At 35.2% G+C, this 18,545-nt stretch overlaps 5 protein-coding genes across 6 annotated transcripts; 2 read left to right on the plus strand and 3 right to left on the minus strand.

Moving 5' to 3' along the window:
* Positions 1-67: 67 nt before the first annotated feature.
* LOC140668032 (BLOC-1-related complex subunit 8 homolog) lies at positions 68-1,173 on the minus strand. Its single transcript, XM_072896563.1, has 2 exons — positions 860-1,173; positions 68-711 (listed from the first exon to the last, which is right to left on the minus strand). Exons 1-2 carry the CDS (start codon positions 912-914, stop codon positions 242-244), a joined length of 525 nt encoding a protein of 174 aa, XP_072752664.1. The 5' UTR covers positions 915-1,173; the 3' UTR covers positions 68-241.
* Positions 1,174-1,296: 123 nt separating this feature from the next.
* Ssrbeta (signal sequence receptor beta) lies at positions 1,297-4,359 on the plus strand. The gene is made up of 4 exons (XM_072896562.1): positions 1,297-1,513; positions 1,761-1,907; positions 2,110-2,424; positions 3,104-4,359. Exons 2-4 carry the CDS (start codon positions 1,764-1,766, stop codon positions 3,218-3,220), a joined length of 576 nt encoding a protein of 191 aa, XP_072752663.1. The 5' UTR covers positions 1,297-1,513; positions 1,761-1,763; the 3' UTR covers positions 3,221-4,359.
* Gp210 (nucleoporin 210) lies at positions 2,714-11,306 on the minus strand. Its single transcript, XM_072896547.1, has 9 exons — positions 11,035-11,306; positions 9,492-10,715; positions 5,912-9,257; positions 5,569-5,824; positions 5,234-5,478; positions 4,869-5,018; positions 4,653-4,779; positions 4,469-4,525; positions 2,714-4,358 (listed from the first exon to the last, which is right to left on the minus strand). Exons 1-9 carry the CDS (start codon positions 11,214-11,216, stop codon positions 4,186-4,188), a joined length of 5,760 nt encoding a protein of 1,919 aa, XP_072752648.1. The 5' UTR covers positions 11,217-11,306; the 3' UTR covers positions 2,714-4,185.
* A 502-nt stretch (positions 11,307-11,808) lies between these two features.
* Positions 11,809-14,717, plus strand: Fsd (transmembrane protein fates-shifted). 2 transcript variants are annotated; one of them, XM_072895986.1, is made up of 8 exons: positions 11,809-12,209; positions 12,702-12,787; positions 12,948-13,046; positions 13,116-13,199; positions 13,381-13,519; positions 13,666-13,876; positions 14,047-14,211; positions 14,322-14,717. In XM_072895986.1, the coding sequence occupies exons 1-8, from the start codon at positions 11,998-12,000 to the stop codon at positions 14,580-14,582; spliced, it is 1,257 nt and encodes a 418-aa protein (XP_072752087.1). In that variant the 5' UTR covers positions 11,809-11,997; the 3' UTR covers positions 14,583-14,717. The 2 variants fall into 2 exon arrangements, with proteins under 2 accessions (XP_072752087.1, XP_072752088.1); XM_072895987.1 differs by having other exon boundaries at positions 11,813-12,209; positions 12,707-12,787; positions 13,128-13,199; positions 14,322-14,700.
* Positions 14,718-14,946: 229 nt separating this feature from the next.
* Cog2 (conserved oligomeric Golgi complex subunit 2) lies at positions 14,947-18,487 on the minus strand. Its single transcript, XM_072895985.1, has 11 exons — positions 18,281-18,487; positions 17,951-18,178; positions 17,541-17,807; positions 17,166-17,467; positions 16,836-16,953; positions 16,397-16,719; positions 16,236-16,302; positions 15,932-16,112; positions 15,535-15,814; positions 15,222-15,402; positions 14,947-15,143 (listed from the first exon to the last, which is right to left on the minus strand). Exons 1-11 carry the CDS (start codon positions 18,350-18,352, stop codon positions 15,060-15,062), a joined length of 2,103 nt encoding a protein of 700 aa, XP_072752086.1. The 5' UTR covers positions 18,353-18,487; the 3' UTR covers positions 14,947-15,059.
* Positions 18,488-18,545: the final 58 nt, after the last annotated feature.

The following is an 18,545-nucleotide window of genomic DNA, read 5'->3' on the forward strand; positions in this document are numbered from 1 at the left end:
CGCTGAAAATGAGCGTCAGCATGAAAAGGCACCTTAAGAGGGTCGTAGGATAAGAGGTCCGACTGTATTATTATATTTATTTTATATTATATATATTATTGTAACATTATACATATATACATATATATAGAGGTATACATATGTAATTATATATGTGTAATTGATGTATAAAACTCGCGTGTTATAGCGAGTAGATTATCACAGAAAATCAAACGTCCTTATAATAATAATGTATATACTTTTAATTATGAATAGTAGCCGATCTTTGTACTTCACCCGAATGTCTAGCGTGATTCATCATCGACTCTACACGATTCGCCGTCTCACGCACGACATCAGATATCTCGTCTGGTAAATGATCTAACGTGGGGATATGCGCTGATAATCGTTTATAAACGGAATCCCTGTTGCCGTCCTTTTTGTGCCGTCTCTGCTCCTCGTACTTGAGTTGTTGCTTGAAGAATATTGCATTCTTGATAAATTCCAGGGTATTGTCAAAGCTTTTCCCAGCACCGTGCATAGTCTTGACGGCACTGACAGCATATTCCACATCGTAGCATCTGCCCAGTAATTGTTGCTGCAACGCCAGCACTTCCACGCGTTTCTCCACCATTGGCGGCAACGCTTTCCTCACGTGCTCCTGCAGTCTGTAAAAGGCGAGTGACGGTTCGTTGGCGACGATGTGCATATTCTCCGATATGCGTTCAGTCGCTGCAACATAATATAATAAATATATCAAAAAGAATGCACGATATAAAGTAAATTTAAAAACTTTTTCTTCAGAACATGGATGTTAAAGATATACATTATATCATTCGACATATATTATACATTATATTAACATAATATAATAACTAACCCTTTTTAACTTTTGTTTCCAGCTCTTGATCAGGTTGATATACTTTCGCGGCCATTATTTTAACTGTTATATTTAACAATGTCACAATTTCACAATTTTAAACGTTAGAAAAAATTAATTTGCCATCTTATAATATAATAATTACTTTGATTACTTGTTACTCTTTTTGTACATCAATGAAACATATCAGTATCATATCGGTAATTATCTCATATTCTTTTAAAATGTATTATATCTCTTCCCGTTGACATACAGTACGTTGCTTCTTTCCTTATTTTTATTCCTTTCGCACGAATCGAACAGCTGTCGCAGCGATCAGCTGTTCGTTGACAGTTTGTCTCTGTTCCACTTGACGCTCACGAACGTTGAGATCGTTAAGTGGAACGTAGCCTTTGATGGCTACCGCCATCTGTGTTCGTACAGTGCGTACCGGAAATAGCATTATGTGTACGCGGATTTATCACTCGTGTGCACTTGTGTCGAAAACGTGGCAGCAGACGAAGCGTCGTTGGCATTTGTCGCGAGTATTTCCACCTCCCTTCCCCGGTTTCTCTTGTATGGATTTGAGACACACGAGACGTTTTGTTCGCTAAAAACGAGCGACGATAATAATCATCGCAGTAACATTGGATATTTTCACATAAAAAAAAAGACGTGAGTTTTATTTGTTTTTCATACACTTGTAAAATATATTCTCATATTTATTGTATATAATGCAAGTACTTTACACAGAATTAATCAAATCACTTGGTAACATAATTTTCGAGATTGATGGACAAATTGACATAAGGTTGACATAAAATCATGATTATAAATTAATTGATTGATTTACATGTGTTAACAATACCTTACAATGAAAATTAATAATGAGTGATGAATGAAACCTCTTTTAATTTTGCAGAAAATGAAGTGGCACATCTTAGTCGCAGCGTTTGCTATGTTATGTGTAATCGCATATGCAGAAGAGGAGGAAAAGGCTGCTAGATTATTAGTCTCTAAACAGATACTCAATAAATATCTAGTAGAAAATATGGATATAGTTATTAAGGTAAGAAAAATGTCTTCTATATTCAAAACATCAAATATCTCTATAGAATATCTTATTAAAAAATATTCTCATGAATTTGTCCATGATGATTATTTTTTTGAATCATTAAAACATATGGTACACATACTCAATGGATATTCTATACATTTTTATTAAAGTATCGCATAAATATATCTTTTTATACTAAAAAATAAATTTGCAGTATACTATTTACAATACTGGTAATGTGGCTGCGTCGGAAGTTGAGATCACAGACAATTCATTCCATCCAGACCATTTTACTCACGTGAGCGGCGAATTAAACGCTAGGATCGATAATGTGCCCCCTTACACAAATGTGAGTCACACTGTAGTTGTGAGGCCACGCAAATTTGGATATTTCAACTTTACCTCGGCTGAAGTTTTGTACCGCCGTTTTCAAGAGGCTCCTAGATTACAAGTGGCTGTAAGCAGCGAACCTGGCGAAGGACTCATTGTGGCATACAGAGACTATGACAAGCAATTTTCATCTCACGTGGTAAGTCCACTGCGAGTATTACATAGATGTTATTCATAAGATTATATATGTATATATTATATATATTCCTGAAAGATTATATAATCTTGTGGAGGAATAGCCTTGCTGCTTGCATAGTTATTCTGAAAGTTTAAAAGAAAAAGAAATTTAGTAGAAAATAATAAAGTAAATAATTTATATATTGCAGTATATTATATATATATATATATATATATATATATATATATATATATACAGATTATATATATTTTCTATGGCTCTCATGTATATATTTATAGTTTATTTCTCATTATTTTATATGTTTTGATTTATAATTTTATTTCTCATGTAAGATTATTATAAGTTATTAATAGAGCGCTCATTACACATACACACACAATCTATATCATAAGATTATTCTCTTCCACTGTTCGCATACGTGACGACACTGGTTTCATATAAAATATATTTCATACAAAATATATCCATATTACAGGATTACTCTCTTTCACACATATATACAGATACATGCACACAGTTGCGTCGTTTTCTTTATAATAGATTTACAATAATTATACTGCATCTCTAAGAAAGTCTTGTGTAATCTAAAGTTGATAGATACATCCATTCCATCCATTCGTGTATCCTACAACTAAAATGTCATTATCTCCATGTGATTATGTTCTGTTGTGTCTTATAGGTCGATTGGGCCGCGTTCGCTGTAATGACTCTACCTTCTCTACTTATTCCATTCGCCTTATGGTACTCAAGTAAATGTAAATATGAGAAATTATTGAAGAACACGAAGAAGCACTGATCCTATTTCAAATATTAGAGTTTTTTCAGAAATATTTCTCGGTTACTTTATATAAATTATATAAATTTTCCTACGTCATTGTAAGAAACACGACTGTTCCATATTACGTACATCTACTTTTGTAATAAATGCTATTGTTTATCAAAAATCGCGTTTTGTTTCTTTCAACATGAAATATATCCTTAATTATTAGGCTATACATATATCTTATAAATATACATGTATCACAGTTTCTTACAAAACATATATAAAAAAAATAAGATTTTTCCAAGATAACGTATGAGATATTGTGTACACCAAACAATAAATTTCCTGTTTTTTTTAAGTAAACAAAAATATAGCTTTTAATACGACTAGGAACTGTACATATTAAAATGAATGTAGTACACTTAAATTGTGCACCATCGTAATGTTAACAAACAGATAATTACAAGTACAAACAATTATATTCGTATTTTACATATACACACACATAATTGTCACAGAGTCATACAATTAATACAATATATATAATAAATATATACATATATATATATATATATTATATAATAGTGATATATATATATATATTTATTTATTTTGTGTGTATAGTCTGCTGTAAACATACAGACATGACACAGTATGAAAAATTTCCTTCCTTGAGAAACTAAAAAATTTGTATGATTTTGTATACAAAAAAATGATAATAGTTTTAACTTTAAGGCACGATTTTGTGACTATTATTACACATAATAAAAGTAACTTAATTGAAATGTCAATTGTATTATATGTATCAGCTGTTTTCATTAATAAATATAATGAATTACTCACAAAATTAAATATTCTAATTGAAACATTGTTTTTCAATGTTAATGTCAGAGATGTAATTTTTTTAACGAATCTTTGTCAATAATTCGAAGATGTGGTTTCCGTATATTCGATTTTATATCGAACATAATACTATTCAATCATACTACTTGATTTTTTCATATATCTCTCCTTCTAACATATGGCGTACCGAAACTACGTGGATCACCGTAAACAGGTGATTCAAACGCCGAGAATGGCCTTAAAGGCGAAGTTAACGGTCTAGCAGATGAAATGGGAGTCGTACATGAACCACTAATCGTCTTCTTCAACATCGGTGGAGATTTATCAGCTGTAAAAAGAACATAGTACCATTTTACACACAAATGCTACGTGTTGCGGAGATACTAAAGCAAACATTGTGATAGTAACATTAAATGTCGGTTACAGAAAAACGCATACCAAAAATGCTTCTGTTCTTGACCGCTAAATCGATACTCGCCACTCTATGTTTCCATACTGAAAAATATAGAAATCCTGTCAAAACCTTTTTATTTTTATAATTTATTAAAAAAGATATCGTGTTGATATCTTTTTTATTCATAAAAATAATATACAAGTTGAAAAAATGCGAATTTAATCTTACCATAGAAGATTGTAATCACAATAACAGCGAACGTTCCGAGCGTATACCTGTGGAAATATATATAATTCACCCATTGCACTCCAGACATAGGTATGAAGTGATTATATCTTGACACGCGTATGTGCAGCTAAAAAGAAATGGATAATATAATAATAATATCTCTGAGATAGAAAAAAATTTATTTATAAACATATTACACATTTGCAGTTTACTTACAGATATATTTTGTTTGGTCAAATCATTCGCAATGAATGCTCTTTGTCCTTGAATCTCATCCTGATTATGCATTAAACGTAATTTATATTGCATTGTCGATTTGGAGACGTATTGTTGCAAGGTGACGACTACACCATCCGGTACATCAATCTAACAAAAAAAGATAATAGCAGTGTTATTTTATAAAACGTACAAACAGAATAAAAAGAAAAAAACTTTAATTTTTCACCAGGCGTAATCTCGATTAAAAATGACAAATGATGACATTACAAGATTTATCGACAAGTTTAATTATGTGTTATGCATAAGTTTCAGCAAAACAAATATCTATATATTTATAAGATTTTCACATAAAAATTACTTACACTGAGATGCTGTAACACTGATGGCAATCCATATACTTCGAATGTCGTCGATGGCGTGCTACTGTGACTTTGAGCGGTGAGAAATACGATTTCCTTGGCGTCGACATACACAGGCGGTAAATAAGTGAGTTCTAAAGCTGCCGATTCGATGTCTCGGCTTCTGGCACTGATTTGGATACGACTGTCTAATATACTAGCGGCTATAGTCGAAGAGGCCATCGAAACGATGTCGCAGTAATAAAAGCCTGTGATAACAAGAGAAAAAAAGGGGGATAAAATTACTGTAGTCGACACTCATCTTTCATTATTACCGTCGAAATGACTGCACAACCGACCTGTCACGATATCAAACCGTGGCTTCACGAGGAACAGATCCCGTACGTCGATCGACAAAGTCGACGAGATAAACTGCACGTTGCATGTGTAAGGAAACGCGTTCAGCGCGAATGACGATGATGTACGGCAACCACCTAGACCTCTCGCCAACACATTGTTCTCTTTGATCTCTTCATCTTTGCTTTTCAGCACGAGCGGTACGCTAAAAACTTCCGTACCAGTGATATTTCTTCCCCTCAGAGGAACAATAGATACCTGTAAAAAAAAAAAGAAAATCAGCTTTGCAATGCCATACTTGTTTCTTCACGTACTATTTTAAAACTTTGACACTTTTGTAATTACCCGTGAAATTGGTAGAATATTGACTTCTATCTCACTCTGTACGTGTGTTGCGAGGCTGTGCTTTATAATGACCTGGCCGACGTTTCGCGCGCGACCTATACCGGTAATAGGATCCACCAACAATACTTCGGGCACGGATGACTGCCAGTATCCTGGATCCCCATCGGAAGAGAGGAGCGGCATGGAGAAGCATATTATGTCGCCGACGGTCAAAGTCGTCCTTGTCGGGAACACCACGTCACCGATCATCATGTGAACGTAATCGAACATTCCGTTGGGATACTTTTCATTGAAGACTTTCACGACCAGCTCGCCATTCTCGAGGAATTTTGCGGTGACGACGTTATCGTTTGCGTCGGACGTGACGAACGACGCTAAATCGGCGCGATTCAGCGTAGCCTTGACATTGGCGTTGGCGGCGTGAAATTTATTCCCTACGTTATCGTAGTACTCGACGATGTACTCAAGTTTCATTCCCTTCGGTAACATATTCAGCTCCTCGCCGTTCCGTATACGCAGCTTAGACTTCAAGGAGAGCATCATGTAGTGAATAGGCTTGACCTCGACGAGAACGGTCAATGACTGCCTCAAACTGTACGCTTCTGTATTTGTAACGGTGACAATCGTATCGCGACCAAAGTTCTCGCCGGATCTCACGATTCCGTTTTTGTCCACCGTCACGCTGGACCTCCGGGTAGGCGTTAAGGCACGTGGCGCAACATCATCCGTGAATCCATCGCTATGGGCGCTTGACAGAATCTCATAAGTTGTCGTACCATGCTTGTCGCGATTCGTTCGCAGTTGCAGAATAGAATTCGGTGACATTAATATCGGTGAGCTCGCCATTGCTGGATCAATCAAGCGCAACTCTTCGAAGATCTCGATCTTTACAAACGTGGTGTAAATGATATCGCTCTTGCTGGACAGTACGTTACAAGGTACGGTGACATTCAGGTGGATCGTCGCCACGCCCGGACTTACGGCCCGCGCCCTCAGCGACACTTGATTTTGATACCGGACGTTGATGCCGGTACCCTCGTACATGTTGTGCAAAGTAAGCAGGCTAGGATCGCTCGACGACCAGACGAAGCTCAATGGCAACTGCATGGAACCGATGATGAGCGGCGTCAGGTAATCGGGAATACCGAACGCCCAAAGAGGAAACATCGCTCCCACTTTCACCCGGTTCACAGGAATCGAAATTTTCACCCCCTCGAGATGTAGTACATGTATATCGGCGCGATCCTCCGAGTAGACTACCACATTATTGCCTTTGGCGTCAAGTCCGACGGCGCGGACGCGAACCCGCGTCCGACCCGCCGACTTTCCCTCGAGGATCCCGTTGTGAGGATCGACACGCAGAATATCGCCGCTCTCCGTAGAGTATTCGATCTCGGCGTTCGGCGGGCCGCCGATGGTCTGCATCTGATAAATAGTACCAATCAGTATTGTTAGATTTCTCGGTTGCATCCGTAGCGGAAGGAACACCTGTACGGTAATTGTTTCGCTTCGTATTTCACGGTCGCCCCTCTTCACGAAGGTCAGCTGACTCTCGCCCTCCGATACGCCGTAAATCTTGTAAAGTATTTGTTCGTAGGGAGCGGCGACCTGCTGTTCGCTGGCGGGTACGTGTTCAATCTCGATGTGATCGTTGTCGATTTCCGTGCGGAAATCTAGCGCATCGAGAGACGGCAGCTTCACGACTTGGCCGTTGGTATCGTACAGCCTCAGCGCGGCTGTTACGCACTTTCCTTTCTCGATTTTACTCACAATTTCGACTTCGATCGTCGCAAGCTGTTGTACCTCTAGGTACACCTCCGCCGATTTCGAAGGTAGACAGAGGTCTACCAGCGTCATACGAAGGACGCCTGGCCTCTTCGGCGTCACGTTGATCGTTCTCGTCGCATCTATGTATTCAATATCCGCTATCTCGTTTGAACTGAGGACGAATTCGTAATAACCGGAGCCTTGGCTGACTCGCAAGTGCGACTTCATGCTCGAATCGTTCAGAATCATCAATTTGTCAGGACTAACGATAGTATCGTTCACCAGAATCGTTTCTATGGAGGCTTCTATCAACGGAGTCTCCACTCCGCCTCTCTCGTTCTCAACAGGAAACGGCGGCCATTCCGGGGTGATCTTGAATCTGTTAAGAACAAATTTTTGATAGCCGGTGACGGTTGCGAGTATCGTAAGAGTACCGTAGTGCTTCTTGAAGATTATATTTTGATAGTGAACCTTCGGCAGAATCACACTCGCGTCCGTCCAAATCTCCTCTATCGTGCCAGAAGGGTGTTCCACGATGCCGCTACCAGATGGTACCAGATTCCATTCGACGTTCAAACTCGTAATATTGTCAAATTGCTTGCCGTCTTCGTCCTTGACGATCACGGAGATCCTTAGAGACTTGTCACTGTGCGCGATTATCTTATCCGCATCCTGACTGATCGGGCAGTTTTCACTATCCATGAATTCCGGTCGTAGATAAATGTATCTGGGCTTGCCGCAGACGATCGCGACCGTTTCCGATGCGTGAGTGCGTCGACAGTTCGCGAGCAGAGGCATGTTCGACACTGTGTACGTCAGCATTGTTTCACCTAACGCCTTGCAAATTACCTTGAAGACAGCTCTGTCGAATGGGCCATTTAATGAGTCTTCGTACTCTGCCACCTCGACAATCTGCTCGTTTGACAGATGTATCTTCTTCCGCGAATAATCTTGAGATTTATTTGTCCACGGCAACGGTCCGCCTTTAAACACCACGTTTCTCGAGGATCCTACGGAAAGTAAAGTTTTCTTACTCTCCGGGTGTATCGCTACGAGCGGCTCATACGCCGATATAGTGACGTTGTCCGTTAGAAAACGATCAATCAGATTATCGTCATACGACACAATGATGTCGGACGTCCCGATACAACAATAATTGACAACAGTTATCACGGCACAAGCAGCACCAATCGGTTGGATGTTTTTATCGTATATCTGTACAAAATTCTCATCCGGAATATACAACTTGAGATTGACATCCCTGCAGTCGCTGAAGGGTATCTCTTTGACATCGGTTCCGTTGATCAGTTTCCCGAATAACGCGACATGCAAGTGAATTGGTTCTCCCGTAGCCGCTTCCATGTTAAAGTCGATAATTTTCAGTCTCGAAGGTGATAATACGTATATTTTTGCCGTGTCCCTGTTGTACTGATTCCTCGCCATCCCGACAGCCACTTCCGCTGTACCTGCCGATAGAATTCTGATACCGCCGTTCTGCGAAACAGTTACTATCGATGGATGCCTGCTGAACCAGACATATGAGCCATCTCCCCCATTCGCCCTTAACATTACATCGAATCTAGAACAAAAGAGGAAATAATACAACCCAAATTGTATTCGTGTCTATAATTGTTGGCAACAAAATAACAGCCTCACAGACAATTGGCTATCTGGGAAACGATATAGTGATAAAAACCAAGATCTTTCTTTTGCTGTAATTTGTAATTACAAGTTAACAATTTTAAAAATATATTTAAGCAAGAAATAGACAATAGATCTTTGATATTGATGTTTTAATAATATCAAAGCTCACCTGGATTTGTTAACGACGTCCCATGGAACGGCTAAAACGCGAGGTTGCACTACGACCGGTGTATGTATCGTGAGTTCGGCTGTAGTAGATGGTTGCGGATCGAACACGATCCTTTTACCACGTTTGTCGATTATACCCCGTAACGTCGCCTCCACGACTGTTATTCCGCATGTGATTGGTACTACGATGGCATAAGTGCCATTTTGCGTAACCGATTTTGGCTCAAAATACTGCTCGTCAATCTTCATAGAGACTTCCACGCCTTCCCCGATATGAAATTTATGATCCTTGTTATCGTATAATTCAACAATGATTTCGTGAGTGTGACCCAATACTAATCCCCAGTTTTTGTTTGGTAGAACAGAGAGAGAGATATACGCCACCTCGTGTACGTTAACTGTGGCGGAAGGTAGAATGACTGGATATTCTTCACGAACATTTTTATCATGCAAGAATACCTTTGTACGTCCCGTTTTAAGACCATAAGCGAAATCACGATCGTTATCAATCTCCAATATATCGGAACTCTCGGCCTCTAAGTAATATTGATTCGAAGGCAAACTAATCTCCTCCAAGCGGCCTTGACGAGTGTGCATTATTTTGTATTTGAAACTGTCGTAAGCCATTATCGTTATTTCCGGCGGAATTATGATTAAATTAGCAATGACAATCAACTCAAGTTCTATAGATGGAACACGCTTGTATTCAGAATGTGGCAATCTAACGGATACTTTGGCAGTACCAGTCCTGACACCTTCTATCAGAACGATATGACCTCTCTTGCCGATGCTATCTAACGTAGCTACACTAGCGGGTCTTTCGTACTGTGACTCCTCATATGTCATAAAGCGTAGCACTTTACTCGTAGATTTAGTGTCAGATGATATACGTTTGTCAGCATCGCCAATAGCCCATAGAAATTCTATGCCGGCGAGAGTCGTAAACTCGTTTCCCTGTTCGTCGTAAGCTCGTACCTCGAATGCTTCCGGTATATCTTCGATGTATAATTCTCTCGTGGTAGTAATGAGATTTAATGAAAAAATTGCATCTACTATAACGTCGCATCGCAGAAAGTGACCGGCATTGATGTCTTCCGCTAAAACAATTGCGGTGCTTCTCGTTAATTCTCTCGTTATGGTCTGAATCAGTACCGCTGATGAACATGTTCTGTCAAAATTCTCGTTTATAGGAATCAGCTGTATAACATCCAAACGTGAGGTTGACCTGAAGAAGAAACATAAATGAAAAATTGAATTAATCATATAATTTCGAGGTAATTTTCCCACAGCGCCGAAGTTACTGTCCGTAACTATGTTCGTAATTATATTTCATTATAATTTATTTGAAAATACTCGAAAATCCAAGTCTGAAATTAGCCGATATGAGGTTATGGCGTCACCGGTAACGTGCTTCGTGCGACGTAATATTTACACTTCGTAACTAAAGTAAGAGCTTGATATCGCGCTCCGCGCGATTATAATAATTTAGCGATGCTATATCGCAACATCGTCTAATTAAAGTGGCAGAGAAAAAAAATAATCACCATTTATAGCAACCACCGTCCGTCACCTCTAGCGTGAAATTTACCGCAAAGTTGTTGAACACAGGTAACAAAACTCGTGGCACATTCAGTTTATGTGCCGTGGAAGTTTTCGCGATGCGAATTACGGCGACGAAGCCGATGAATAACACGATTCTCGTAAACGTTCTCCACTTGAGAAGCATGTTGACCGCACGTTGGCGCAATTTTCTGATCACTCATCCGCTGGAGGCTGGAGGCTGGAGGCCAAGCTCCAAGTTCTTTTGAATCATAGAATTATTATTATTCTTCGAATATGAAAAACATCGATGTTGCCTGACAGTCGATATATCGATAGGTTTGTTCTCTATTCCTCCACCTCCTGCACTTTTTCACTGCTGACAGACTGCATATCCTATAGCAAAATCAAAGTGTTCCCGCTGGGTCACTCGTATTTTGCGCGCGAAATACAAATCATCAGCAGCTACATTTTTTCAAATTCTTCTTATATTATTTATTATTATGCTATTATTTTACAAACTCTTTTTATTTTTTTTTTCAAATTCTTTAATTTAAAGCTATATATGTACACATTACATAATTTGTTACTTTATAGTTACTTATTATAATATTTGAACAAAATATAACAGAACACGCGGTTATAACGTTGAAATTATGCCCCCTAAACACACTCTATAAAACTCGATATAAATTTGTATATATGTGTGATATCTCATTGAGATATATACATATGCACATGCGCACACCACACACACTTGCATCAGACTTCAGAAATTAGTTGTGATTAGCGGCCAATGTCGCCATGATTTATTTGGCCTGACGGCCGTGATACGATGTTTCGTCGCGATGCTTCCACCTTCTGATGGCGTTCATTGACGGCGGTTATGAGAATCGCGGAAAGGAACGAGCGAGGAGATTGTTGGCGATGCGCGATCGTGCCGATCAGTGTTCTCGTCGTGAGCATGGATGCCTAACGCGCACGGCAACGTTATCAGTGTACATACCTGTATATATCGTAGATTTTTCATTTCCTCTTTGCAATGCGTACCTGATTTAATTAACACGTTTGATCGCTGTATGTTTGTAAAATCCACGTCGAAAAATAAGTGCGATGTCTACTCTGCGGAAGAAAGCCTGCAAAAAGTCCACGACAAGGAAAACCGACACCCTCATAGGAGGTTAAGTGCGCTCTTATCACATCGTATATATACTTACATACGCATTTAAGTAAATATATCGTTGCAAAATTAATTTAAAAAAACGTAAGATAACGAAGCACATTTTATGATACATTCCATGTGTAAATATAAGTGCATTTATTCAATTTCTGGATAAAATTTGAGAAAATTATATATTTAAGAAATATATGATTGCACGTAAATATTAAAATATTATATATATTATCAAATTAAAACATAACAGCTCGATAAACGTTTAAAATAAAGAGTAATTTATTTCCAAAATTTATTTTTGAAAAATTAATTTCATCTTTTGTCAGAAAATTCAATATATACAAAAATGTACACATATATAAATTATGTACGAAAACAATTATTTATATCCAGTTTCGAACGTATAATAGTGCAATTATTCGGAGTAAGACTATTTTATGGATTAAAAATTAATTTTTACATATTTTATTTATAAGTAATTATTTTAATATTTGACAGCGTAGATGTGACCATTGACGACTTTGCTAATACTTTACGAATCCGCGCGAGGCTCAAGAAATCGGTTACGAACGTCTCCAATGAAGGTTAAAAATTATTTATTTGATTTATTTTTTACCTCTAAACTATCGTTGAGAGAAAATACATTTAAAGATTTTAATTCTTTGAAATTAATCTCAGTGCGTTACATTTTTTTTTTTTTTTTTGCCTCCAATATTATTAATATGTGATCTTTATTTTATTTAGTGAAACAAGAAGCAACGATACAAGATGAAAAATCTGCATTGGACAAAATAGACGAAGAGAATTTATTGCCAGATAATGTAATAGAAAGCAATTACAGAGGTTAGTTTGATAAGATGTGTTATAATACATGAATATGATAAATAAATGTAATAAATAATTTACATTTAGTTATTTTTCCAGTCATGTCTGGTACTACGGCGAGAAGAAACAGGAGAAAGTTAAAGTGTCAAGAAGAAAATAATAAAGATGAAGGTAAATAAATTAAATATAATACTAAAGAAAGAGGTACTATAAGGAGAATTTCTAGGATGTGAATATGAATGTATAGAGTATTGCTTGCGATATATAAAATATAAGATGTAATACACAATATTTTTTCAATGTAATGAATATAAATTTCATCTATATAAATAAATTTTTATTTCTTGAATAGGGATTGATTATCCATTGGATATATGGTTTATTATCTCGGAATATATACGACCTGAAGCAGTAGGAAAGTTTGCACGGATTTGCAAAACTTCTCACTATGTTACCACCACTGCAAAATTTTGGTTCCATTTGTATAAATCGTAAGTTGTTTATCACTTTATGACACATTGTACATTAATGCATATCTAATAGATTTGATATTTAATTACACTTTTGTTAATATAAAATACATCATATAATATAACTGTATATTTTGCAACAATATGCAATTAGTTTGCTATTTTAGATATTGCAAATTTGTACCAAAAACATTTGTACCTGAGCATCTGCAGCCGCAGTGTATGAGGTTACATGGATTAAGAGCTTGCGTTATCAGGGCATTACATTACAGTCATTTCACATCACTGTTGCAACGAGAAGTAGACGATATGTCTTACTTACGACAAGATGAACCACATTCTTTGGTGAAAAGAAAATGTACTCTTATGTGGCATAAAGTAAGTCACGAATAATTCTTTGTCCGCACTTAATCTCTAAGTAAACGTAGCAGTGTTTTTGTTTTCTTGTATGTATCTCTAACTATTAATTTAAATATAATAATTTTGTAACTCTTTAATATTCTTTTTATTTTATGCTACATAACATTTAAACATGTGATATATTCCAGGAAGGGAAAGTACGATGGTATTTCTATTTCAAACTAAAGGAGATTTCCAAAACACGTAACAATTCATTAAAGCAAAATGTACAATGTGATGCTAAAAAAACTGAATTTCTCGAAATGTTGGAAGATGTTGCTGTTAATCCCGAAGAGGGTTGCAAAGTGCTTAGGGTGTGTGGCCTTATAAAATTTATATTTATACTATAAATTCTTGAGTAGAAAAACTAAATATTTTTTATTCATAATAGTACAATTATTTTAATATATTTAATGATTTATAGGTAACTTGCTTAAAATATAGTATGTTACCACCGGTAATTGGATTAGTTTTGCAAACAGTGTCTATGAGTTTAATGCCCGGCTTTAGAGAACACCGACTTCAGCTTGGATTCGGAACGTCAGATATTCCTAGTACATTAACCAATCAAGTAATACTTCGTGATGTTACCGATTATCGTATCTTAGATTGGTGGGATCCCGTTTATCCTCATCAGGACGCGAATTACACAATCGAATTATTGGCAAATGACTCTTGGGATTAGAGTTTATTATACAGATTGTTCTTATATTTTGTGTATGGAAAATAGAGAAACCTTTAAATTTTATAAGACAAATATATCTTAACGTGATGAATGCAAAATTGTTCAAATTGATACCTCTTCTTTCCCAATGTTTATTTATATAAATAATTTTATTATCATAATATAATGCTACAGGAAGATATAAACGGAAACGATGCAAGAATTACGTAAAACGGTTTTTTTATATATACATCGTAGTATAGGAAACATATGTACAACAAAATAAAATCCTTAAGAATATGTATAAATAATAAATATTCAACATATTAATCTGATTCTAACAGTTTAGACTTGAGATTTTGTATTTTATTTTTAAAACTTTAAATTGTTAGATTGATTTACGACTTATAGTGGTATAATTGACGAAATAATGACATGTTTAGTCACTGATGAACAGCACACATTTTGATACAATTAAAAATTATTGCTATGAAAATTTCACTTCTTAACAGCTGCTTCTACAGCATCTATCAAATTTTGCAAATGCTGTATGTTGCTAGTTGAGATATTAAGATCTTTGATCTAAAAGATTTAAATGATGAGAATCCATTTTAATATAAGTGCAAATGTATATTATATATATACACACAATTTCCTTACCATGTTTGCATAACCATCTACATCCACCTTAAGTTGAATACGTATCTTTTCGTCGTCACTAATACCCTGCGATTCTGAAGGTAGAATTCCAGTAGATTTATCACGAATCTTTTTTAATCTCCTTAAACTCTCCTCAGTCTTTTGTACAGACGTCAACACATCAGTAACGAATAACAAATAGCTAAAATGAAATCCAATATTCTTACTGCATATGTACGCGTGTATGTATATATACATTTAAATTTAAACAACTTTTAGATCTTTTTAAATTTTCTTTCCATAATTAAAAAGGAACTGATTTATTATTATTTACCTTTCGGTTAGCGAAGATAAAGTTAATTCCAACCAGAGAATAACGGTTTCAGGAATGATTTTGTTATAATCCACATGGAAATTAGTAAGAGGAACTATTGCACTCTTTACATAAGGACAAGGTTTAGTCGGCACGTCTCGTTTTGTCCTTCTAAACAATCTGGGAATGTCGCTAACTTGTTTTAAATATGTTACACATTGCTCTGAAAGCTCGTTCACGATTTCTTTTGTAACTAACGGCAACAAATTTGCTAGATTTTTGGATGTTTCACTTAGAGAATCTGCAATACATATAAAGCGATACAATCAACTAAATAATTATATTTTAATATTTTAATTTCTTATATTATAATATTATAATAATTTAATTTTTGTGTGTTTATTATACAATATTATACCTTCTAATAATTTTGATATAGTAACATTTTCATTTTTTATTTTTAATTGTACCGTTTGTAGAAAAGATGGCAATGTATTTATCAATTTATTTATATCAGTGTACAGATATACTAGAAAGTTTAATCTTGTAGAATGCTCAGAGTCATTTGAATTGTTGGTTTCATTTATTATTGGCCACACCTTTAAATAATATAAAGCTGATTATTTTTTCTATATTTAATTTATCGAGTTTTTAGTTTGTATTATAAAAATTGTCAAAAAATTATTAATAAAATATAATAAATATATAAAAGAAACACATACTTGTTTCATTACACTTTGACACCAAGTTTGATATCTCGAACATATTTGAAGACTGAGTTTCCAGAATCTGGTAGTAATAACAATGCATTAGTTTGATAAGCAGACATTTTTTAGGATTGCAATAAAAAATAATTATTACAAAATTACAAAGAAATACTCACTTGTGAAATAATTGATACAAATAAATATTTTCTGCCCAAATCCTTAACAGATTATCCCAAACCACGTCAGTCGCATAAAGCGAGAAACTTTCTTGTGTCAATGAGTTCAAACTACCTTTGATCGAATCTGGTGACACTGGTTCAGCTAATACTGTTTCCACATGACTAGCTATTTCTTGAAATCGAATTTGAAAGTATACTGGCAAATTCCACTTCTTAAGAAAACCTTTATATTGTGGATGATCTCTTAGTGTCATTAAAATTTCAGACGTAACGCACTCCGCTTCCAATTTTGTTAAAAATTCCAACGTAGCTGTATACCTCTGAAATTTTCATAAAAACTTGAAACATCTCCAAATTATATTTTTAATCATTTTTAACTTTATTTTATATTTTAAATGTATTTTATTTATACATATTTTCCAAATGTTTTACTTACTTTATGAAATAACACTGGATCTCCTGGAGCAAAAATAGATTTTATATATTGCTCAATCTTTTCTTCAACTTCAGTCCAAAAGCTATTTACTAGAAAATTAAATCCTTTCACAGATATTCTGCAACAATATATTAACAAAATTCGTGTATTTATAAATATATATAAATTAATAATATAATATATTCAACCATATAAACATAATGGCCCATAATCTGAGTTTATATTTATTAGTTAAATGTGCCTCTAAATGTGTTTTTATTCATATTTGTATACATTTAAAAGTACGTTTAGCAATAAGTGTGAGCTAAGAATACAGGCGAATATAAATACCTCTCAGGATTTAGCGTGATATCTAATAATTGTTTTAGTTCCACATTTAGAATATTCAGTAGTCTATGATAAATACTTTGCAGACCAAGTGGATCAGTTTGAAGGTTCTCCTCATTAACCACATTGTAAATCAATGGCCTTACAAGTTCATGCCTTACCAGTTCTTCAGCGTTTGTTATTTTATCAAGAGTAAGATAAATTCTGAGGCAACGGATTGTCAAATTTGCATTCTTCTCATGTATACACGCTAAGAATAACTCATTCAGACAATTTAGATACAAGTTTTCCAATTCTCTACTTTCCTATTGTAAAATAATCATTTTAGAGTTTATTTGGCTCTTAACTATCATGTTTTTTTCTATAAAAAATACATACTTTCTGTTGATTAACCGAAATGTCTGATTTGCATCTGGACATATGAAATTTCAATTGATTCAATTCGATTGCAGCTTGCTCCAAAATATCAATTTTTGTAGGATTTTCCATAAACGTTTTCATAGATAATATAGAAGAAAGCTTCTTTAATGACTTGTATACATGTTGTAAACTATGTAAACTTTGTTTGCGTTCTCTTATCTTCAGATTGTCATTTAAATTAGTTGAAATGGCTGCAATTTCATCATCCAAAGCTTGTCGTATTTGCTGCCAATAAAAAAAAAAAATAGATTGCATATTGTAACTTCATATTGTAATTATATAAAATTTTTATAGTTTATCTGACTGTAACATATCTTGCTAAATTCTTGAAGGAATCATATCTTCCAAATATATATTTGTCATTTTACCATAACTTCCTCTCTCAATTGTCCAAGTGGTGCTTGCAGGTCATTAATGGCTTTATCGAGTCCGATTAAATTACTGGATAGATTCACAAAATCCGTATAATCCCTGTTAATTAAATCAATCATAGCAGATCTTAGTAATTTCAGATACATGCCAAGATCGTCACGCATTGTTTCCAGTTTGCCATTTTTTCTATGATCTTGTAAAAAATTATCAACATCGAAATTTTCCTATAAACAGAGCAATGAAATGTAATTAAAAAAAAGAAAATATTATATTTATTTCTTTCGAAACTATATATAAAAGTATATCTAAAGAAATATCTTTCAAACCTGTATGAAATCAAGCTCGGAAAAACATAGATCCTTTGGAGCTTTGGGCAAGGTGACATTATTGTTGGACATAGTTATATATTTATATATTACATTTGCAGTCGAATAATAAATTTTCTTCTCGATATTCAAGGACTTGTTATCGCTAATACGCTAATCCTAGCTAACCCTTATAATGTGACGTGACAATTTGACATTTCGATTAAGGCTCGATCCAGATGGCGTTACTTGTATCAGACTAGGATGCGTTCGAAAATCCTATCTG

Source organism: Anoplolepis gracilipes, chromosome 7 (genome assembly GCF_047496725.1).
Source record: "Anoplolepis gracilipes chromosome 7, ASM4749672v1, whole genome shotgun sequence".
NCBI lineage: Eukaryota > Metazoa > Arthropoda > Insecta > Hymenoptera > Formicidae > Anoplolepis > Anoplolepis gracilipes.